The 24,404-nt window shown below is 44.2% G+C and overlaps 1 protein-coding gene across 1 annotated transcript in view; it reads left to right on the plus strand.

Annotated features, from left to right (window-relative positions):
- Positions 1 to 2,818: 2,818 nt before the first annotated feature.
- LOC139916525 (A-type potassium channel modulatory protein KCNIP2-like) overlaps positions 2,819 to 24,404 on the plus strand; it is a 90,025-nt gene continuing 68,439 nt past the window's right edge. Inside the window, exon 1 of the mRNA XM_078288673.1 lies at positions 2,819 to 2,895. Within this exon, the coding sequence (XP_078144799.1) occupies positions 2,819 to 2,895 (77 nt within the window). The remainder of the gene's footprint in view (positions 2,896 to 24,404) is intronic.

A 24,404-nucleotide genomic window follows, 5' to 3' on the forward strand; every position in this document is an offset into this window, starting at 1 on the left:
GATGTTGCACATCTGGGAGTTCAGTCAAAACCTGACAGGCCATACAAACAACAGCCTCATTATCGTTAGGAAGTCAACTTCTGGAAAGTATATTGACGTATACAAAGCAAAGAATGAGCCTGTGTTGAATTTTGGAGTTAATTTGGGAGAAAAAAGGCGCTAGTCTTGCACTTAATGTCGTCTGGTGTCGTCAATATGGCCGTAAACAACGCCTAATCTTGCTACCAAGCTGGCACCATGCCCAGTATCTGCTATTCTGCCCTGTGATACAACAAGATCCTCTGTGGGTCGCTGCACAGCTCCGACATGTGCGTATGTCCTCGCCCCACCCCTAACCCCACACCGTCCCCTCCATGAATGACTTGACGATTCTCTTTATTTTGGTTCTCAAGCATTAAATCCTGCCTAACTCGCCGTGCATCGATCCCCCCCCACACACACACCTCTCCTATCCCTCATTCTTGCCCACTCCTCCTCTCCTTCATTTAGAATCCACCTCTCCTCGTCTCCTTTCATTTACCACACACTGAAATCCAATCACTATCCAATCGCCCGTATCTGTGAAATATTTTGTTGGTATTAGATGACAGAAAAAGCAGGCCTCGTGGTTATTGTGGGTCCCTCCCGCTGTATTGGCAGCATGCAGGGTTCAAATGAGGCTGAGGAGAGGGCACATCTATACACATCTGTTCAAAGCTCCCTGTGACCTTAACTCACCTCTTTTCTGGGTGCTAGTGGGGACAGATAACTGATTTGATGCTTTTCTTTCATACTTCAGTACTCGTCCACATGCTGGTCTCTAACTTTCATCCAATAAGCAAAGCCAGGAAAGGGAGCGTTAAACCTGTCTGTTGTTGTGCGCTGTCTTAAAAAGGCAAGTGGCCATAATCATAGATGTGTACGGACAGAGTATACGCCTAATGTACTGTAGCCAAATATCCTCAGGTCCATTGTGCTTTTACACCAGTCATTTCTCCTTGCTACCAATGTTATATGTGCCATTAATGCTAGCAAACACTGCCTTGTTCCCCCAGGCAGGGGGAATCTTATTGCTGTGTCAACCCTGCATGTCCTGTGTCTGCCGGCATTATGGACAGCTACACTGAACAAGCAAATTCAAAACAAGGTTTTTAATTAGACAACGGCCAGTAGTCCAAGCAGAGCAGTGAGTTTAATTCTTCTTCAATTCAGTTACACCAATGTCAAAGCAAAATGATTCCAGCGTGTCATTTTGGAGAGAAAAAGCTTGTGTTATTTCTGAAAGAAGCCAAACCTTCAGTTTATCTGATAGTTTATCCACTGGAACCAATCTGTATAATTGTCACGTCACACTGGGGTCTTATGCTCAAACAACAACAGGCAGGTCAAGGGCTATATGCCATGAGCGGTTGTGTGTAGCTATTATGGGACTGCTGCATGACAGAAAGGCATGCTAGAATGGTAATTTCAGTGATGCATATAAGGCATAAATCAGAGCCCCGTCTGAGACAAGGTCTTGCCAACCTTTCAGTGACCTGTGTCTGATTCAGATGTCAATTGATCCCCAAGAGAGCTGGATGGATGGCTCAGCAGAGCGGTGAATGAGAGAGGAATCTAACACCTAATGCACTGCGCCTCACACTCTTCCTCCAGCAGGGGACAAAGGGCATGACATCTTAAAAACAGAATAACTTCACTGCTCTGGTACAGTAATGAATGGACTGATAATGGAATTGTTTTGTTACTGGGTGGCGCCTGGGATAAATGAATGAATGGATAGATAGGGATAGGGAACCATAGGGATGGAGGGAGGTATTGATGGAAACATTGATGAATGTAGAGAAATACGGAGTGAAAGACAGATTGCTTGACAGATTGTGACCAAATGTCAGAACAGGAGGGAGAGAGAGAGAGAAAGGCGAAGACAGAGAGAATAAGAGAGAAGAGAGAGGGAGAGAGAGGAGGAAAAGAGGGAGACACACAAGGCTTCCCAGAGCTAGGGAGTATTTATAGACCAGATACAGTCAGAACCTCTGCCTGGCAGCAGCAGTGTGCTCCTTGTTGCTCCTGCTGATGTCTTTGTACACATCTGACACACTCTGGCTCAGTCAGGGACACCAGGCGAGGATCTGATGCTGATATGAACGGCTGAACGGCAGGCTGACCGACCAACTGACTAATGAATGAATGAATTAACCTATTTCTCTATGCCACTGAGAAAACAAGTTGAAATGTTAGCATATACTCTTATTAAGTGCATTTCATGATATTTTTCTCTTGCAAATGTACCCATGTATATTTTGTCATATCCAGATTTTGACATTGTGCATTTTTTCATGTTAGAATTGGCTGATTATGATGATGTCCTGAAAAAAGGATATATTATGTAATCAAATGAGACGAGGCTACCCCACGCATCTTAAAATGAAGATTTAAAAGCAATAATTTGGTTTCCTCCAAGGAGCTGAGCGTGTGTGTCTCTGTGTTTGTGTGTGTGTGTGTGTGTGTGTGTGTGTGTGTGTGTGTGTGTGTGTGTGTGAGAGAGAGAGAGAGAGAGTGCGTGTGTGGCAGAGTGAGAGTGTGGACCAGAAGCGCGCTTGGTTCACTTTACTGACAGCGCGGAGAGCTTCTGGTTGCCGAGAGCGCACGGCAGGAGAGGGACGCGGGAAATAACGACTTACCTCGCTCTTTTATATTAATGGCACATCTAATATGAGTTGTTAACGGGTATACTTAGCCGTCCTCCTTGAGGCAAACATTAAAGCGCTATTTTCCCAAACAGAATCGCCAAGATATCAGCTGTTTCCCACAGTTTCACATTCCGGCGCACACGGGGAAAATGAAGGCGAAAAACCGTGACCAAAGCTTGTCGGACTCCAGAGAGCTGGACGGATCCTATGACCAACTAACGGGTGAGTGAACGGGCGTCCTATAAGCCCCGGCGGATGTTGTATGGGAGCCTACAGTAAAAAGATTCAATATGCAAAGGTAGACTTCAAAAGGAGCCTGGTCCACCGAACTTCTGGTGGTCTGGCTGAAATGTCACAACCTGTTCTCCATAACCTGTTGTCTCATCCCCTAACGAAAAAAAGCACTATAATATTCCTGTAATATTCCTATATGGACTTATAGTTTGTCCGTGGTACATAATAAGTTTATACGGACCTTATCGTACTTTATGGTATTTTTGCAGCTTCATGGTAACACTATAATATTCCTATAATATTCCTATAGGGACTTTTATTGTAGTGTCCCTCTAAAATAGTAGGATTGCTGTAGTTCCTTTTCGTAAGGGATGAGAGCGACAGAGGGGCGCGATGTGTTTGACTTTCAAGAACAATATTTGTTTGCAAAAAATACATATTGCATCTTTTAATGGCATATGTTGCATGTCTATGTGGTTTCGTAATGTGGTGCATTTGTAATGGTGAGTGATGGGTGGCTTCTGTCAACAAATGTAAGACAATGGTGCGGTTTTGCTGGCCTGGCTCACCCATGGGAGACCACGTTATTGTCGCTCTTTTGACTGTTGTGAAGAGTCCTGTTGGCTATATAACACCTGTCTGACCTACCTGATGTGGCTACCCACACTGTGTGTGGAGACTGACCAGGATTTCTCGGGTTTGGCTTAGTTCTCACTCTAGGCTAATACGAAGAAATATCCAGTTCCTCTTATCGACGTGGGCATTATGTGCCGAGGGTTTATAACTAAACGGGCTGATGTTTATTTCGCTTCGCAAGCACAGCAAAGATTGAGCGACACTTATCTCATGCCATGTGGATTTGCGAGCGTGGCAAATTTGTGCGTGAATGTGTTTGTGTGCGTCTACTTTGTATTATAAAAAAACGTGTTTGTCGATTAAGATTTTAGAATGTCACATAAATTGACCTAAATGTCTTCCGTGGAGTAAAAATATTATGTGCTCGCTCTCTCTCGCTCTCTCTCTCTCTCTCTCTCTCTCTACATATATATATATATATATATATATATATATATATATATATATATATATATATATATGTGTGTGTGTGTGTGTGTGCATGTGTGTGACTGACTGACTGAGTGGGTGAGTGACAGTACAACCCCTTGCAGCATGTAGGCTACTAATCAGTAAGCTGAAGAATGTGCAGACCCCAGTGTTATTCCCATATAATTAATGAACCAATGCATTGTGAGTGGGTGTGTGTGTGTGTGTGTGTGTGTGTGTGTGCACATGTATGTGTTTAGTATGTGCTCCTTTGTATGCTGAACACACTCTTGAGGAGTTTGCCTGTCCCCACAGCCTTCCAATGTGATATTAGCTCACAGCTCTCACTGCTTATGTGAGCACCGTTTGCCTGTTAAGTGCCAGCTGCCTAAATAAAACGCTTGCTTTTATGCCTGAACACATCTCAGGCCTGCAGAGGGAAGTTCTGCCCGTCCAGACAGCTGTGTGCCTCCGGCTCGGCAGGGCCAATCTAATCTCATTTCCACTAGGCCATGCATTAGCAGCTAAGCGGCCCTTTTGTTGCAAATTTAATGCATCCCAAATTAAGATAAGATTGCAGGATCTCACTGTGTGTGTGTGTGTCAGTGAATTCATGTGTGCACATGTGTGGATCTGTATGTGTATCCATGCGTCTGCGTGTGTACTTATCTGTGTGAATATTTGTGTGTGTATATCTGTGTGTGTGTGTGGTGTGTGGGTGTTTTAAGAAGCAGCAGCATCACTCTTATTTTCTCCGTGGTCCATTGTTGAATGTCCAGAATGTTTTATGTTGTTCATTATTGTGCGGTGTGGTAAAGGTCTTACAGACTCCTATACCTATGCTTTGAAAAAACAAATGGACAGTTTGTTCTGCTGAAATCAAAAACATCCATCAAGCCTTACATTTCAACAGAGGGATTGTAAAGCAGTTGAATATGTGAACTGCCAACCCACTCGCTGTTCTGACCGTCATGCCTGGACAAACAGAGAGCTTTGCCGAGCTACTCAGAGACTCCAGAAAACACTTTGGCACACTGACTTTCTTTTCTCCTGGCCTCTCCCCTCAGAATCCAATCTTTGATTTGATGCCGTCTTGTGACTTTGCCTTCAGCTCTGGTTCTGTAATCAGTGTCAGATTAGCATGCAATGAAAACTTCATTATCAAATTTATTATGGATGATTAGTAAATGTGACTGTGAAGGAGACTGCAGTGATACCTTAGGTCAGCATATGCCTTACTCCCAATACAGTTTAGACTTAAAGATTATCTACATCTCAACTCTCCTGCCCTTCCCTCTCGTTGCCTTACTGTCCACAAGAAGTCATATTACTTTTTTTTTGTAGTCGAACAATTGCAGAGAACAAGTCATTCAGTGTGGAGGAGCAATTTACTTCCTGGCATAGTTTTTAATGACTTTTTGAAAGCTGTGAATTGCATGGCTAATTCGTCTTTGTAAGACTCTGTCGACTCCAAAACATATTTAGCCCTGATACTTTGCACGGTTGTTAAGGCTGCCTCTTGCCAATAAGAGTCAGTGTAATGAAGATGTGATGCAGCTAAATCTGTGGCAAAGCCTTCGATTCTGAAGCGATGCTGATCTTTTGTCCTCCTGTTTTTCATATCATGGAAATAAACAGAGCAGAAAGAGGTGTGTGTAAGAGAAAGAAAGATACAGAATAGGTGACAGGTGATTTTCTGCAATATCTCAATTAAAATGGACAGTATATGGTGTGATTTAAGTGCATGCCTTTGTGTTCTGAGAATAGAATCTTAAGTGGGTTTTTTGTGTGGGAAGGACTGAACAGGTGAGTCATTCTTCTTACTTACAAGCAGTGTGTGTGTGTGTGAGCATGAGAGAGAGAGAGAGAGAGATAGAGTGTGTGTGCGTGTGTGCCTGTGCGCTCGCAGTAAAGCTGACCTGTGCTGCTTAAAGGTAGTGTGGGTGGTCTCCAACCATCAGCGTTTGATTTGAGTGAAATGGAACCCTCTAGAAATAACTCCCTCTCAGCCTGCTACACTGTACCGAAGTGCCCCCAACTGTGTGTGTGTGTGTGTGTGTGACTGTGTGTGACTGGATGTGTACCTGTACGTGTGTGTTGTAGCCTGGCATCCCCCCTTGTGTTTAAGAGTGCAGGCTGAGAGATGAGAGGTAATTATAGAAGCGCGGTGCAGTAATCTCCTCTTCCGCCTCGCACGCCAAACTCAAGAGGAATCACATCGCACGCACGCACACACACACACACACACACACACACACACAAACACATGCAATCACTTCTCCACATATGCATAAGCATCTATTATCTCAACCTTGTCATGCCTCCTTTTCCTCGCACTCCTCAAGTCCAGAATATTATCTAAAGGCTAAAGCAGAGTGTGCCAATCATGCCTTTGCTCTCTCTGATACAAACGGAGCATGTCATGTCAGTGTACACACAAAGGAGGGACACAAGGATGTGAAATTTACATTTTTAGATATATCATTAAAACCATTTAGATATATCATCAAAACCATTTACATATACTGTATCATCTCAGGAGTTTGCATGCCCTCCCCGTTTTTGCGTGGGTTTCCTCTGGATGCTCCAGTTTCCTTCACCGTTCCAAAGACATGCAGGTCAGGTGGATCGGGTGACTCTAAAATTACCCATAGGTTTGAATGTGAGCGAGCGAGAGTGCGTTTGTCTTCCTGTGTGTTTGTCTGTGTATGTGTTAGCCCTGTGATGGACTGGCGTAGGGCCGGGAGATATGACGATCTTAGAAAATGTCTCCACAATCTGCCATTACAGAGGGATCGGAAGAATCATGCTACATTCTAACACAATCCAAGTATATTTGGCAATGCATTCATTCATCATAGTTTCACTGACACACTCTCAGACACACTGACTGCTTCCAAACTTTGCTTTCACAAAGAAACTTTTGCTTTCACGCTAGATGGCGCTGATTTGAACAAGCTATTGTTAGCTTCCCAATGACTTCTATATAAAACGACTTACCTTCATTTTGTTGGCAGTTTCCTCCTAGGCCTTAGTATGCTGTTCCAATGAAGTCTTTTGTTTTCCCAAAACACAACTTTTGGAAGCTGGGAGCTGAAGCTAATAATCCATGCTCCTGCACGCACAGCACATGCAGCCCGCCACAATAAAAGTCCCATGGCATTCTAGGAAAACGTGTGAGAGAGAAGAGGTGATACTTTGCACGTTAAGAAGCGATTTTTTGGATGACACTAAAGTTTATATTTTGTGTAAAACACTTTGTAGATTGCTGGGTCTGTGACTGCTTGGATAAGCTAACTAATTGGCATAGACTAGAATTTGCTGAATGTTGATTGTTTACAAAATTGCACTTGCAATATTGTCAGCCTTTTGAAACTGGCGTGGTATTCATTAAAATATGTATGAAAAAGTACTCTGGCTGGTCCTAATGGTCTTTCAGTTACTCTTTTACTTGTGTTTTAAGTGCTTGAATGTTCCAAGCAGTGTTTTTTTTCTTGTAGGCTATATTTCCTCAAATGGAGTATTGTAGTTACCAATTGGTTTGTACTATTCACTAACTTGCAAAATAGTCTTAGAAAAGCAACATGAAAGAAATTGTAATCCATGTCGTGGATCGTGATCCTGCCTGAAAAGATAATGATGCTTGATAACCCGACCCGACCCTGAATAGGAATAAGTAGGTATGGAAAATGAATGAATGAATGTATCATCTCATTGTTTTATATCTTCTTTTTAGTGTCTGTTCCCCTTTCCCCTCCACGCTCTTATTCTTTGTCAAGTCCATTTCAGCTCCTCAGCAAACATGCCAAATCCTTTCACTGTGTCTTTCTCAGCAATTGTTAATAACTGGACCAAAAGAATGGCTCTCAGTGTGGGGGGAGAATTAACAGTGTTTTTGTAAATCTGTGTTTGATTAAATTTTGCCCACTCATAGCTTATTGTGTGTGTGTTCATTATTAGGTACAGTGGAGGCAGGCGGTCTGGATAATTAGGAGCATGGAGATTAGCTGAATTTAGCTCAAAACTATCTGTCCTAAGGGCTTGAGGAAACATGGAATCAAAATTTGTGTGCACATGTGTGCATATTGGAAAGACCATTTTAGAGAGAGAACATGCATTGTGTAAAACCCCCATTCCGTGCGTGTGTGTGTGTGTGTGTGTGTGTGTGTGTGTGGAGTATGAATTGGGAGATCATGTCCATCTCTCAGATTAATTGGATATTCGTGCCTGGCAAAGCGAGCTGATCGCCCACTCCACAGTAGTCAGCACAATCCTGCGGATAGACTGCTCACACACGGACAGATATACGCACAAATGCACACACACAAGGTCACAGACACACACACACGTATCTTCAAGCTTCTGTTGCTGCTGTAATAATTAAATCTATGGTGAGTTAGGTTGCACATAGTCATTATGTGGTTGCTTGCAGTGATACAGTATATGGAAAAGTTGACTCGTGTCACACAGCAGTCATGGCTGTGGCTCTCAGCTCTAGGAGAGATGACTGTCCTCTGCTTTTGATAGATCTTGATAGTTCATCTCTGGCCACTCTCTCTCTCTCACACACACACACACACACACACACACACACACACAGAGCCCTTAATGAGTGAGGTAACCAGCAATGACATTCTGAGACCAATGGAGCTGCCAATGTATCCCAGTCTCCCCGGGCCTCGTTCTCATCCTCAGCTTACTAGGAGCAGCATACAAGATAACATGGGTTGACAGCTACAGCACAATAAAAAGCATCTTCTAGAGAATCATATGATTACATGTCACCACTAAGGATAATATACAGTATATAACTATACAGTGGCTGTCGAGATGATACAGCACCCAAACTCTACTCTCTATAAGACTAAGGAAAAAAGGCATATCATGAACGGTGTACCTTGCTACAGCAGAATCTTATTATTTTCTACTTTACTGGGCAGTATATAGAATGAAGAAGAGCAAGTTTTTTGTTCACACAAGACAGGCAAGATAGAATAAATAGACAATCAAACACCACAAGACACAAGGACAACATAACCGAGCTTTCAGCATGATGGAGTACATATTCCAGCTCATACTTAGAAAATGTTCAAGCACTAGGTCAGCAGCTGAGCCGTGCTCTGGAAGTCATATTATATAAGGGAATGACAAGAAGGATGACCAAGAGAGAGAGAGAGAGAGAGAGGGGGGGGGGGGGGGTTGACTGCAACAAAGGTCGTGAGCCGGTCTGGAACCCCCACTCCTTTGCTCACATGACACGCACCCCAACCTGCTGATTGATGCAGCACCCCTATGGTGGAAAGCGTGATTTACAATTGCTAGACCGAACTGATTCCAGGGTAGGAGGGGAGGGGAAGGGGGGAAGGGGGGGAGGGGGGGGGCTACATAATTGAGCCTGTCAGAGGGAGTTTGGCCAAGTGTCACCTTCTCAGTGTGATAGTTGCTGCCGCTGATGGAATCTTAATGGCCACTGGCACTAATTAAAAGCCTTTATTTAATGTGTCATCTAGTGTTTGGGGACATGTCTGACACACGTTTCCCCATCAGGGATCCTCCTTGGATTTCCGGGCCTGGCTTCTCCTGGAAGTGCCAGATTTGCTGACGTGATGTGACTAGATGGCCGGGTAGGGGAACGCTCGGAGCGGTTTACTTTGGCTTATCTGTCGCATCAGTTACATCATCGAAGGAGGGAAAGAAGGAAGGAACAATGAAAGACAGGAGGGAAGAAAGAAAGGAGAAAGGAAAGAAGGAGCATAGGAAGGACGGAAGCAAGGGAAAAAGTGCAAGAAGACTTATTAGGGTGCAGACAGTCTTGTATTTGCTTGGCAAATCCCATAGATGCTCTTTGGGAGTCTGTAGGCGTCGTTTGCCCCATTATAGAAGCCCTTCCTGTCAATCATAATGTGCTAATGCACGGATACTATCCAACAGTCCTGTAATGATACGGAGGAGCAGTCCACATTTAGCCCTAGCCTGAGTAAACCTTAAGTCCTGGGCTCTGTTTGACATTCAAATGCTCTTCTCAAGGTAAAGTGGATTGGATGTTTGCACAGAGAAATTAATAAGTTTCAATAATTGGTCATCCGTCCTTCCCTGTCCTCTCCCTTTTGTCTTAACTATATTTCTAAACAGTCAGACAGTCTCCACTTCAGCTGCACTCTCATTCTCTCTCTCGCTCTCTTTCTCTCTTCTTCACTGTCTCTATCCTCACTCCGCCTCCTTTCGCTCAAATCAGATTACATAATAATATCATATATATTTCTGTCTCTATCTAACGGAGTGTCTTAACTGCGTCTCTCTCTCATGGTCGGCCCCTAGTCCTGATTCATCTTGCCTCTCCTTCCTCTCTCTCTCTCTCTCTCTCTCTCTCTCCTTTGTCTATGTCTGCCCCCATACCCTTGTCCTCACTTCCTTGCTCTCTCATTGTCCATCCTCTAGCCACTCTCTCTCTCTCTCTCCCCCCACCTCTCCAACTCTTTCAGGCCACGGTGGGACCGTAGCTTAATAGGGGTGGAAGCCAGAATCAATCCTAACGAGTTTTAATCTTTGACCGAATCTACGGAGGGCCGGGCGATCGTTAATTAAAATAAGCCCCGCTCACCTCTCCCCCCGGTCGCCCCCCCCCCCCTTCTCCCCTTCTCTGTAAACACATTCATTTGTAAATGCCTGCAGGGGAGAGAGGAGAAGAGATGAGGTGAGAGGGAGAGACTGGAGAACAAAGCAAGGGGAGAGGCGAAGAGGGGCGGGAGGCGCAGAATTTGGCTGGGAAAAGTCGATGTGTGTGTGTCTCGGATGGAGGATCGCAGAGGAGAACAGACAAAGGAATATTTGATTCTCTTTATGTGTTACAAATGTGTGAGTAGTCAGAGTTTGAGGAATTTTTTTTTTTTGTACACCAGTCCCAAGCCATTGCCTTGTCAGGGGTGTTTATCACCAAGCGACTGATTGATCAGCTGACTGGGAGTCGTTGAGCGTGACGGAGTCCTGTGTCATTCATCGTGTGCCTCTCTCTAGCTGTGCTGTACTGTCACTCCCAACATCTGATCTGCATTAGAGCATGATTTTCTGTCCATTAGCTCAGTCATTCTCTATTAGATTGATAGCAACACATTGGTATGGGGAAGAGAGCCAAGGGGAGAGAGGGGGGCCAGACCGGAGTCGGATGTGATACGAGTCCAGGAAATAGCCAAACAAAATTACTGTATATTACTATGTAGGTCGTAACCCCGTTCCCGTTTCTTATGCCTTTGTGACTCATTTGGTGCGTGTGTGTGTGTGTTGTTTTGTTGTGAGTGTATGTGTGTGCCTTGTGTCATCAAGGGTTATCAGCTAGCACATCTCAGTCTGAAGCTAGGAAATTGCTGTGTGTGTGCGTGTGTGTGTGTGTGTGTGTGTGTGTGTGTGTGTGTGTGGCTGTCCACATTTGTGTGGAGGATGTCTGAAGGGCACATGTGAGTGCCATCGACTGTGAGTGTTTGGCAGAAAGGATGTCTAGAGGAGTGTGTGTGTGTGTCACTCTCTTTCCCCCCTTCTCTTTTACTCTGCTTTGGTGACTCATTCGGGCTGCGAGTGTTGCATGTGTATTGGTATGTTTGTGCACGTGTTTGTGTGTGTGTGTGTGTGTGTGTGTGTGTGTGAAAGAGACAGAGAAACAGCAGAAACTGACAATAAGTGACTGTAATTTAGTTGTGAGTGGGCCTGCTGAGGACATTTACTCTCTTCGCTGAAGGTCCTTCAGTAACAACTTCAGTGTGATTGACAGCGGAGTGGAGAGAGTGATAAGGAGAGGAGGAGAGGAGGCGATTAGAGGAAGCCTGCGGGTTTGGTGTTCTCAGAAGGCAACAACTCATGTAATACATTCACACAGGCCACCCACATACTGTACAGGCATACGTATAGAAATACACACACACACACACACACATACACACACATGGTTCTGGCTTGAGGGATGGTAATACAGGAGAACACTGCAGCTGGTCTGACAATCAATCAGTCAGTTCAGACAGCGCTTTGGACAAGGTCTCCTCAATAACACACCCACACGCACACACACATACGACACACACACACACACACACACGACACATACACACACATGCACATGCACAACTCTGAAGCAGTCAGAGAAGAAAGCACAGTAGACAAGGCCTAGTCAATATATGTCAGTTAGCCAACCAGTCAGAATAAACTCAATGTCCCCTGCTGCCCACGGTGTCTAACTGATAGCCCAATCAAGCAAAGTTTAATGGAGAATGTTTTTCCTCTTTCCGGTCAGTGGTGATGAGAGGTGATGCTGTGTTCATGCCATATTGTGGGCACTTGACCCGGACTCTGAATACTGGAGGAACTACTCGAGCCACTGATTTTGATTGAGGCTTGAAAGTTTTGACTGTTTTAATTTGAAGGATATGCGGTTGAGAAATTAATACTGTTAGTTCAGTTAAGACATAGTTCACTTATGAGCGTTAAGTGGGAAAGACCATGGGTTTATGGGCAAACCCAATTTCTTTGAACTTTTACTTATGACTTAAGAACTCATCATTATGATTACCCCAGTGTAATGTAATTACAGGGGGTGCTTGCTTTGAGAGACTTCAATTACTTCAGTTATGACTTGGATAGGAATTCTGATTGAATCCATTCATCACTGGGACAATAACCCCCTCATCAGAGATTAATCCTGTCCATATGTTATGTAACCCAGAGACTCCTGCTGTGCACACACACACAAATATTCCAGAGACAGAGTTGCGATTTGTGGGTAAACTCTTTTAACTTTCGGTGTGAATTTAGAAGAATCTTCACATCTGCACACGTGACATTGCATGACATTCTTATTTGATTGCAGAGAGCGGAAACTGTTAACCCAGCTGTTGTTACTAAACTTCTCTAGGACAACGTGTCATCGTCCAGCATCATTAGCTCCCTGGCAAACCTGGCCTCACTCTGGCCCCAAAATGGCTGCCATCATCATAGCTACTCTGTCAGCCTGGGGCCAGATTGTCAGAGGGGACACTTCTTGACAGCTTGGTCTTTATCTCTCCCTGGAGAAATGCTGAAGTCAGCCAAATCCTCCACTGGCTAAATATGCACCGTGTGACAAGGTAGAAGGAAACAGAACTTTTTGCGTTTTGGACTGTACGATATGGTTCAAGGTATTTCAATTGTTCAAGAGAGGGGTATTGAGAAATGTTGAAATGCTGAGCTGGGAATTTGCGTTGAGCTCCACAGAGCTGCGTCACTGTGTCCTGACCGGCAGCCATGCCAAACTGCACACCCGTCTATTCTAAAGGCAGGGACTTTGGAGCCCAACGACATATTTGTGTACTTGTGAATCCATTTGCTTTAATCGTCTCCACCGCACATTGCCTGCTCTGGGCCTGTGCTCGCTGGCTGTGGGGCTTGAAAATCCTATTTTTTTCTCCCCACACTATCTTTCCCCCGGCTCCGGTAAACCGATTACTCACACAGCAACCCAACGTTCCGTAAGTGCCTCTCCCCAGGCACCATGGCCCGGCGTCAGGATTTCATAAGAGTTAATGGAGTCTCCTAATCAACACACACACACAAACTCGCACACAAGCTCGCACACAGGCAGCTTTGATTGATTGGTGGAGTGACAGACATGACAGCAATGGGATCGTTACAGACCTAGAGCAGCACAACAGCCAGTGACATTAGCATCAAAGGTGGGCCCACACCTAATGTGGTATAGAGAGAGGGGAGAGGGAGGGGAGAGGGAGGTGATAAGGGGCTATAGTGAAGTGAGTAAGAGAGAGAAAGAGTTTGTTCCAAAACGAAATCTCCACCGTGACACCGACTTTTACAAAATGACTGGTAGTGTAAAACTTTAACAATATAATGGCAATTTATGTCATTAGTCTGCACATGTTGCATTGTATGACATTCTTATTTGATTGCAGGGGACAGAAAATGTCAACCTTGCTGTTGCTACTAAACCTCTCCAGTTCAGCATGGCATGGTCCAGCATCATTAGCTCCCAGGTAAGCCTGGCCTCGCTCTGGCCCCAAAATGGCTGCCATCATCATAGCTGCTCTGTCAGCCTGGGGCCAGATTGTCAGAGGGGACACTTCCTGACAGCTCGGTCTTTATCTCTCCCTGGAGAAACGCTGAAGTCAGTCAAATCCTCTACAAGCTAAACTTCAGGTAATTATATTTTTTCCTGACATTTTAGAATAGAGCTCTTTAATAAGCTTAAAGAAGACAGGTAGAGATGAAAACACACAGTAGGATTAACCAAATCAGAGGTTGTGAGTTATTTTTGCATTTGTGAAAGGCAGTGGGGATAAAGGCTGACTGCAAGAACGCTTGTCTTCCTGTATCCGATGAGGAGACCTGTGTATGAGTAGACACTGACCTTGTAAAATCAACTCACCATGCGTGATCAAGCATGGTATTTAGCTGTCTGACTCAGGAATTCACAGGTTAGTTAGCAGCAATGCACAAAACTGACTAATGTTAGGTTTAATTATTACAGCCCTAATTATGTAAAGACACACTTGGAGAAAATCATTGGAAGGAGATACCGAGTACAATCAACAATGACAACATTCATGTCACAAACTATTTACTGTATCATCTTATGCAATAAATGTGGATACTCCTACATTCCAAGGCTTCTAAGTTAGAGTAGCATCTGTCTAATGACCTTGATGGTTGTTTTTTTGGTCCCCATCTCTTATTTTACACACAACCACAAGATGTTTTCTTCTAATGAGGGCAAATTAAGGAGACACAGAGCGCACGTTCAGATGCACACTCAGAGAAAGTCATTAAGAGGGGTAACGATTATTAATGAGCCGAGAATAAAATTCACGCTCTGAGATATGGGCCTGTGATGTGGTCTGTGTTTTCCTTCCTGGTTTCCACGACTGAGAGAGGCTCTGGTGGGTTTCTGGCACCACGGGGGACGTTACTGACTTGTTTTAGACTAATGGTACTCCTGACTCCTATAGAGAGGGATAAGCATAGTTTGGGGATTGAACTAGTTAATTAAAGTTTCATTTTCATTTGCATTAGTATGCCTATAAAGTTTTTAATGATGGCTACAGTCTTCAAGCCCCCCAACTCCTCATTTCCTCCTCCTCTCCTTCGCTCCTTCCTTCCCCATCTGCCTCTCCAATCACTGTCCCATTGCCTGCCATTCCTTCTCTGCTTCAGAGATGCTGTAATATGTATTTATGTATTTGACTCTCAAGGCTGTGATGGTGAAATCCCTGCCATCCCTATTATAAGTCGTGACAGTATCCTGTAACTGACTAAGTTTATCGTGCGAGAAGCAAAACATTTTGTATTTCCGGCATTCAGCATTTTATTGTGGCTTATTTTAGCAGCGCTTAAGTTTTATGCGTTGAGCTTTGTGCAAGGTGGCACTTGTAAATGAAATGTTGTGTTTATGGGCTGCAGATATAAAATCATTTGAAAGTGATGCAAACTGTCAGCAGAAAAGGGAAACATTGTGGTTGTTAGGCGCCTGTTGTGTGTGTTTTTGTGAGTGTCCTGCAGGAGTGTCTGTGTGTGTCCTACAGTACGTCTCATTGATATTCCTGACTGGATCTCAACATTAGGGACTCATTAGTGTTTGACAAGGGAGGTACAGAGGTCTGTTACAGACTCTCCTCACCTCTTCTCTCCTTTCATCCCCGCTGTTCACCCTTGTTCACCTCTCCTTCTCCTTACCTTTCCACTACCCCTCTATGCCATGCTTTTATTGGATAAAAGACAGTTTCAGTAATGAGGTTTGCCTATTTATCCCGCCCTGTCCTCACACACATTCACCTTTTGGGCCTCTCCTCTCCTCTCCTGTCCTGTCCTGTCCCCTCCTCTCCTCTCCTCTCCTCTTCTCCTCTCCTCTCCTCTCCTCCTCTCCTCTCCTCTCCTCCTCTCCTCTCCTCAGAGGTGGAAAAGGTGATTAAAGTGGATGTAAAGTTAATAGTTTCAGCTCTAACACTCATGCCTGGGTGGGCACAAGTCGTCAGGGGGGCAGTGGGCACCATGATGGAAAATAATGTGTGTGTGTCACTGTATGTGTGTGTGTGTGTGTGTGTGTGTGTGGGCTGTTTGTCATCAAGGGAGATGCATTCATCTAATCCCTTTCTGAGTTCAGTGAGGTTGGCAGGTCGAACTCAGACTGAGGTCATACAGTTACAAACTCACAACATAGACATCTGTCTGCCTGTCAAACATTATCTGGACCAGGGACCAGTCAATCTGACCAAACAACATAACAACACACAACAACAAAAGAGAAAATCTTACCCATCCTGCATTGTACTAAGAAATGACTACAAATACACACGGGCCATCTGGGTTACTTCCATGGGCGAAGCTAACTCATTAGCGATGCAACGAGACGCTCTTTATTCCTATTACTGATATGGAAAAGCTGATGTTGGGAAAATCATGACAGGCTAAACATTATTGAAAATATAGTTAATATATGATATTCAAAAGTTGTGCTAAAGATGGGCTTATGTGGTTCAGATGCAAACCACAAGCAGGCGGCTGGTGTGAACCCAGTTATTGTGTTTCTTTTTTCATTTTTATTTATTAATCCTTTTTTATTTTTGTGTTTAGCCCAGCCTCTCTGTATGCATTTACAGTACTTTATAGAAATCATGGTTGAGTTGAGTTGCAGTTATTAATTTGTGTACTTTACTTGAACTTGAAGTATTATAACGAAAAACCAGAAACCGCCAATTACCCAGCTGCTGCTTGTGTTATGTTTTCTGTTAACAGGAAAAAGTTACAAATGTCATAGTTTGTCCTCGTTTCCCTTCCAGTTTTCCAACTCTGTTAAATCAGACTTGACAAGGAAACAGCAGGCGTCCACAGACCTGCAAAATTAAGCCTGCAAAGACCACCCACAGGGGAGACGGCATAATTAACATGCACTCACACACACGTGCGGACACACACACACATACACACACACGCACACACACAGACACACACACACACTTTTCCTCTGTTTTTAGGTTTGCTAAAAAAAAAATATCCTGATTGAAGAAGCCAAAACCTTGGATTTCAAAATCCGTCACCCTCAGTTTTAGAAAACAGTATTGCTGGAGGAATACTTGAGCAAATAATGGCACTGTCTTTATCTTATCAAAAAATAACCCCCCCAAAAATCAAATATTGCATGAGTGGTGACTACCAAAATCCATCACAATCCTTTTTGGTTTCTGCTTTTGTCTTTGGACAGAAGGAATGTGTTTAGTGTATGATGATCTGTTTGGGTCGCAGAGTGACATCATCTCAGCTGTGGGGCATGGCGCAGTGTGTGTGCCGTTGGTCCAGTATATTACTAATGTGTATAAATTAATGATTACATTGAGAAGCATTGCTTTCTTCTATCCTTTTTTCTTTCAAATGCATGTTTGAGCTCCAATTTCAAATTCCTAGGCATATGCTAAAGAATCTTTGAGCTTAGTGTGATGCCAATGAAAGATTCATGGTTCCTTGCTGTGTGTGTGTGTGTGTGTGTGTGTGAGTGTGTGTGTGAGAAGCTATCTCGGAGGACCCCTCAGTCATTCTTCTCTGTGATAGTGATCGTGGTGTAAAAACTGAAAACAGACTTCAGTTATTCGCCTGGCCTCAGATCCTTTTTTTCTCTGAACTTCTTTTTTTATCAAAGGCTTTGAGAAAAAAAAACCTAACATGCACTTTAATGTGATCAGGGCCTGCAGCCCAGACACAAACACACACACACACACCAAGTATGAGCGGCAGCAATTTAATCAGCTCTGATACAATCCCGCAGGAGAATTCTTTGACAAAATCAAAAGAACTTAAAATTTGGAGGCCATGGACATTTCCTGCTTCCTGTCTGATCATTGTTATTTATTTAACAGGCTTTCCTCACCGTCCTGTGAACCATTAGTTTGCTGACAAATCAATGTTTTGTGGGCTTTTGCAATTTCCATTTAGACAGAGGATTCAGCTAGGTTCCAGCTGTCTTGTCAGTTGAGCTGCATAGGCAGACACAGGGCGAACACACACACACACACACACACACACACTGGAGGTGAGACTGAGGCCCGTTGATCTGTTGATTCAGAGCCATAATACCTCAGCTGCTCTCTGTCAGCACCTCTAAGCGGCTAGAAAAGCACCTCTGTCACCGCTTGCCTGCCTCTTAGTCTGGCTTTATGTCGACATAACGCTTATGGAAATTATTTTTAGCGCATTACCAGAGCCAGAGATGGAGCAGAAAGTTTCTACACCAACATTATTTTTTTTTTTTGCTAGAGCTCTCATTTCCTTTTGGATAAAGTGGATTCAGGTGTCTCGGGGTAGAGGATAGAGGGTAGAGGGGAGGATTTTGACAGTGTTAATCCCAGCCTCAGTCCCACTGCCCTGCTCCCTCCTTGAGCCTCCTCAGGATGAATGTTTCATATGAGGAGCTTTCACCAGATATGAATAACACAGTCCTCACAACACCCTGTGGAACCACTCTCCGTCTCAGGGAACGACTGCGTGTGTGTGTGTGTGTGTGTGTGTGTGTGTGTTTGTTTGTGCCCTTGAGTCAAAGACAGACAGTGCATGTGTGCCTGTGGTATTCCTCTAACAGAAACACAACGTGCGCATTCCTCCTCCTCAGTTCTCCATCTCCTGCGTTGCTATATCTTTTCACAGAGACAGTGACAGAGAGAGACGCATACCAAAGAAAGCCTGCGACAGACAGTGTGTGTGTGTGTGTGTGTGTGTGTGTGGTGAGCCTACAACAGAGAGAGAAAGAGACGTGTGTGTGTGTGTGTGTGTTCGTCTTTCCCAGGTCTCCATCTCCTGCACTGCGGTGTCTTTTCAGAGTCGGAGACGAATTGAGCGCTGGTCCCTCTATGCCTCTTCTTCTTTACCAGCTCCTTAAACAATCCTCCCTACTCCTCTCCACTTAGCTTTGAGTTAGACAGCCGGTCTAAAGATAGAATGGAACAATGAGGAGTGTGCTACCGCTCTGCTCTAATAAGCAGTGATTGCTACTTTGTGGTTTCTAATGGTTCAAAGCAGAATAAGAAGAATCTGAATCGAGCCTGTTGATAGGCGCTGCTCTTACAGTATAATGACTGATTATGCAAAAATTGTATTCTTTAGTGCAGGATGACAGCTCCACAGTTCACAGGATCACTTTTTAATAATTGATAACCTTGTATATATTCTGTATATATATATGTGGAATCTGACTGGTCGTATCATAATAACTTTCCTATAAATTGAACCTATATCCAGTTCATGAAAGCTTTAACATTTGCTGTTCTACACACCTGGTGTCTCTGTCTGGGGTCTTTCCCGGGAAAAATCCTCTGCTGCACTTGGTGCACTTGAAGTGATCTGTTTCACCTCGAAGGAAAATCGAAGGAAAAGATGTCACAGTTCTGTTGTGAAGTGCAGTGCAAAAACACTACAGCAATGACCGCGTATCATTAAAGATGTCATCAAAACTAAAAAAAAAAAAAAAGAGGATCTCATGGATTCCCACTTTAAGAGTGTGTGTGTGTTTCTACAGTAGGAAAGAGATGAAAAGTTGTGGCAGCTCTAACTGTGCTGAGAGAGAGAGAGAGAGAGATCCTGGTCAATGCTCTCCTGGCACGATGAAGAAACAGGTCTTGGGGATTTTGAGGAACCTTGGTAGTGCTGATGACACCGTTTGTTTCTCATTTGTTAGTCAAAGTGCAGGCTGTCTCGACTCAATAGGGAATCCTCCTCCTTGCTCCTCTGCTGATTCTGCGACCTGCTTTGTGGCAGTGATGACAGGAAAGCCATCACAATAATCCCCTCTCCTCTCTTCTCCACCTCACCTCCTTTATCAGCCGCTCTCCTTCACTCAGTAGCACAAAGAAACAGTTTTCTGTCACAAGCAGACAGCCGCCGTGTCACAGTGTCAAAGTATCGGTTTCCCCTCAACTCACTCGATTGATAGCGCGTTTCACATTGTATTATGGAGCCGATTATGAATGGGAGTGATATAAGATGCTTTAGTGCAGCCAGAGATGCTGTGTTGTACGTTGACGCTCATAAGAATACACACACACACACGCACACACACTCGCACATAAACAAAGCAAATGTCTGCAGATGGTTACACGGGTCATTCTGCAAAGCCCGATGTTTCCAGAATATCCTTTAGCCTGCGCATGTGTGTTAGAGTCCAGCCTCATCTCCTGTCTATCCTCTGTCCTCCTCAGCCAAATCCTCAGATTACCGAGGAACAAAAGAGTTAACTGTTCACCTCGTCCAGTGGCGTCATGCAGGATCACACACATGCAACCGCCACACACACTTCAAATCACCTTGGTGGAATCCACGGGGCACCGGAGAAAGATGGGGGTTGTTTGACAACGATAAAGCTTACATATTAGTCATAGCTTTAATAACCACCTGGATGAGTAATTGTGTAAAAACGACTGAACCGAACAGAGTTTTCGCGGGGTGAAAATCTCTGTCTGAGCGTCAGGTTGAACTTCAAATGAACTCTAAATGTAGTACAGTGCTTTCTCCTTGCCTTTTTCAGCCCGAGCTGTTTTGCTTGGGACTTGCTGTTCCGTACACAATAGACAGGTTCTCGTTATCGACTCCTTTCCTGGGTGTGAGTCATATTTGGAGGATGGAGCCGTACACTTAGAAATGGCGGGGTATTTTTGTTCAACTTTCTCTCCTTTCTCTGTCTTTGTGGGTGTGTTTCTGACCTTGTTGGAGTTCTGCATTTTGAAAAGTTACAGACAGATGGGGAATGGGACTGGGTAATGGCTTTGGCTAATGGCCCAATATGACAATATGATTTCAAACACACGCCCGCACTCGCATGCTGCGCACACCCACACGCACTCAAGGCACAGGAACGCAGGCCCGTCTCCGTGCCTGTGCAGGTCTTATAAAACTGTGACATTTCTCTGCCCCATGCCTCCCTCTCCCCTCCCCTCCTCTCCCCTCCACTCATCTTCTCCTCCTCTGCTCCTATTCAGCTGCGCCCTGATGGGGGAGCCTGTTTGTCTTATCGCCCTCAGCCAGCTGCGGTTGGGATTGGGGATCTAGGGGTCTCTCTTTCCCTCAGCTCTCCCCGCGCTAAAAGAGAGGGGGACAATGATTTGGCATGCTTCTCACACGCACACAAACAATTACAGCACGCACGCAGGCGCACACACAGACACACAAAGACACACAAATGCCGACAAAGACTCCCAGACACAGAAAGACACATACTCACACACACACTCATGGAGCTCATCCAGATTTCATGGCCAACCCATATAGTCCTTGGCTGTACTGTAGGTTTGTTAGTTTTCTGTGTGGCTTAAAGGCAAAATAATAATATTGAAGAGGAAATATTGTCCAACTCCTTTCAGCCGGCTCTCCCCCCCCCCCTCGCTCTCCTCTGCCGCTGTCATTAGACGCTCTCTTGGCTAGACTCTGTAATGCCACCTGCCTGTGGCTGTTAATGACTACAGCCACTCTCTATTCCCCCATTCTCCTCACTCACTTAGGCACCTTAATGAACCACCTGTATACTGTGTGTGTGTGTGTGTGTGTGTGTGTGTGTCTTTGTTTGTGTAGGTGTATATGAATGTGTGCGTGGTATCTACACTGCAGGAGGGTCGCCCCCTGTGTATATGAGCCAATTATCTTTACTTACTTCTCTCCTAACAAGTACTTTGAAATAAGCACAGAGGAGGTACAATAGAGATAACTCTGGCAGCAACAAAGAGCGTGTGAGCCTGTGTGTTTCTGTGAGAAGCCAGAAGTTCGAGCCAATCATTGAGATGACTCTGGCACAGGGAAGAGCCCAAATTTGGTTAGTTAATTATTTGGATCGGGTCTGCATACTCAAAATTACCGAAATGGACAATATGCGCTATTCTTGCATTATTGTTTTATTATTTCAAACATGCTTATTGCTCGTTTACTTCTATATGCCCAGATTCTCTCACAGTTCCATCGACTAGACAACTATCCTGCTGTCCCTCTCAAATTAATCCTCACCCCCCGATATGATTTTACTAGTCATTTTTTGCATGGGAATCTCAGAAAGGATGGTTCAAAGTGCTGCCATGCATTATATTTAGTCTAAAATACAATTTGTGACAACAGTAAGAAAATATAAAAAAAAAAATATATGATAATTTTATTCATTATTTTTTTTAAACTCCAGGACAAAAGCTTCTACAAGGTTTTGAAAAATATATATATTTTCTTAACAATAGCTAGAAATGGTGTTTCATTCACAGTCTAATGGTGAATTCCCTGACTGAATTTAATGCGTGGAGCCACTTGGCACCTTTTTGTCCACTTGGAAGCTTTTAGTGTATCAATTCTTTGCTGAAAATGAATGGTAAAAACATTTTCTGGAACCAGGGATGGGACTCGCCGCTCGCAACATCTGTGCTCTGTAAGAGGTTAATTTATTCTGGAGAGATATTTCAGGAGATTGATTTCTTCATGGTATCCTGGAGAGAGGACACTTTCACTTTCACCGCCAGCAGCGGTCGTAGCAGTCTGTTTAGCAGAATGGAACAGAAAAAATTCCCAACTTTTTGCCTCAGTTAAAGTTAGTAATTGGGCTGTCTTTCAAGACTCTTGTCTCAGACACGCTCGCCTGATCCTGCCTAATTAAGCCCACACCCGCCTCTGACACTTTCTCATCACGTCCGCTGTACCCTGGCCTTTTCTAATAAAATGGAGGTCTTAACAGGTAGCGGGGCTGGTGTTGCTGACAATAATGCCATTGTTTATTCTTCTCTCCTCGCCACTTTTAAATTACCTGAGTACCTGAGGTAGCGCTTTCAATCCACTTCTACCTCTGTTTAATAAACAGAATTCATTCTCTCTGTCTCTCAGATACACACAGACTTGCCACAGGTGTAGCCTGCGTTGCAGTTGTGCAGTGTTGTCGATGTGCTGAGCAAGTAGATGAAGCAGCTTCTTATATTCCTCCTCAAACTAACTGGACTGAGTGTTTGCGTGTGTGGTCTCTTGCTTTGACTGTCAAATGGCAACTTAACTGTCTCTTTTTCTTCAGTATTTGTCATATTCTTACCAGTTTAGTTCTTTGACAGGCAAATATGTGCTCTATTTTGCAGAAAAGCGCATGTGGTATTAATGCTCTCTTTATAGTAATCAGTTTATGCGCCCTTATAGTAAGAGAGCAATCTAAACAAGACACACACACACAAGCCTAGCAGCTGGCAAAAATCCAATAGTATTTAATGCTTTGACTGGCTGACACGTCACAGAATCTAATTCCATCTCTTGGACTATTTCATGGCTCCATAACACACTGGGAGATTACGAGGGTGTCAGTTCTCTGAGCAAACACACACATCCTCTGTATGCGTGTGTGTGTTTCCTCACTAGTGAGAGCGTAGCCAGCCTTGTGATGTCTCTGAGGTGTTTGTTCAGAAAAAGGTCATCCCAACAATTAACCTTGTGTGACGAGTGAGGGAGCAATATAAACAACAGGACAGCAGCCCTCAGTAACAGGCAGACAGTCAGGGCCTACACACGCACGCACGTACACACACACACACACGCGCAAACATATATACAGACGCACAGTCACTTTGGTTTTCATTTCAGCCGGTCGCTGGCCTACAGGACTGAGGTGTGACCCTGTCCGTCGCTTCCTTAATGTCCTTCTACAGCAGCTGCCGAACAGCGGACTCAATCTGACTGAGCAGAAAAGCAGTGGAGAAAGAGCTGCACCCGCCACAAGCCCTGGGGAAAGGACAATACAGCTGCAGCCAACAGCTTGGAGGCAACAGCTAGCTTTGTTATAGAACACCTGCTGGGCTGTTATGGGGTTTTGGCTTCCAATTCTCTGGGGTGTCTGAAATCTGTCTGAGGTTAGTGGGGGGGAAAAATGGGATGTGAAAATGAAAGCACCTGGTGGAAGTTTTGTTTTAATTAAAATGGCATGGCAAGTGGGATAGATAGAGAGATAGAGCAGCTTAGACAGGTTTCTCCACTGTTTCTATAAGAGTTAAAGACACCATCAAATGAAAAATAACTTTTTCATCAGCTGTTGTTAGGTAATTGTCATATCATAACATAACACCTATAACGATGAATGCCAAAAAAACTGACAAAATGTTAATTTTCTTGTATTTTTATACCAAAATCCCATTGCTTTTACATGCTGGAAAATATATATACATGATTTTAGTGGTTACTTCATGGTGGTCCTCTAACTTCCAACCTGCCCACTTTTAAGCAGCCCCTCCCTGCATCATGTCCCGTCCCAACATCCTGTTTCAACTGGATATGTGTTGAATTACAGAAGCGAGAAACCATCGAAATGCCGTTTCCTTGTGAGTTTAAAGCAGGATGCATCAAGTGTACTGTGTTCTGAGCCACGGGGAAAAGCATTATGCACATTTTAAATACCTGCAGCTGTGATGCTTTGAGAGTCCATACATGCATGTACTCTAAGAGACATAGCTG

The sequence above is a fragment of the Centroberyx gerrardi genome, chromosome 15 (genome assembly GCF_048128805.1).
Source record: "Centroberyx gerrardi isolate f3 chromosome 15, fCenGer3.hap1.cur.20231027, whole genome shotgun sequence".
NCBI lineage: Eukaryota > Metazoa > Chordata > Actinopteri > Beryciformes > Berycidae > Centroberyx > Centroberyx gerrardi.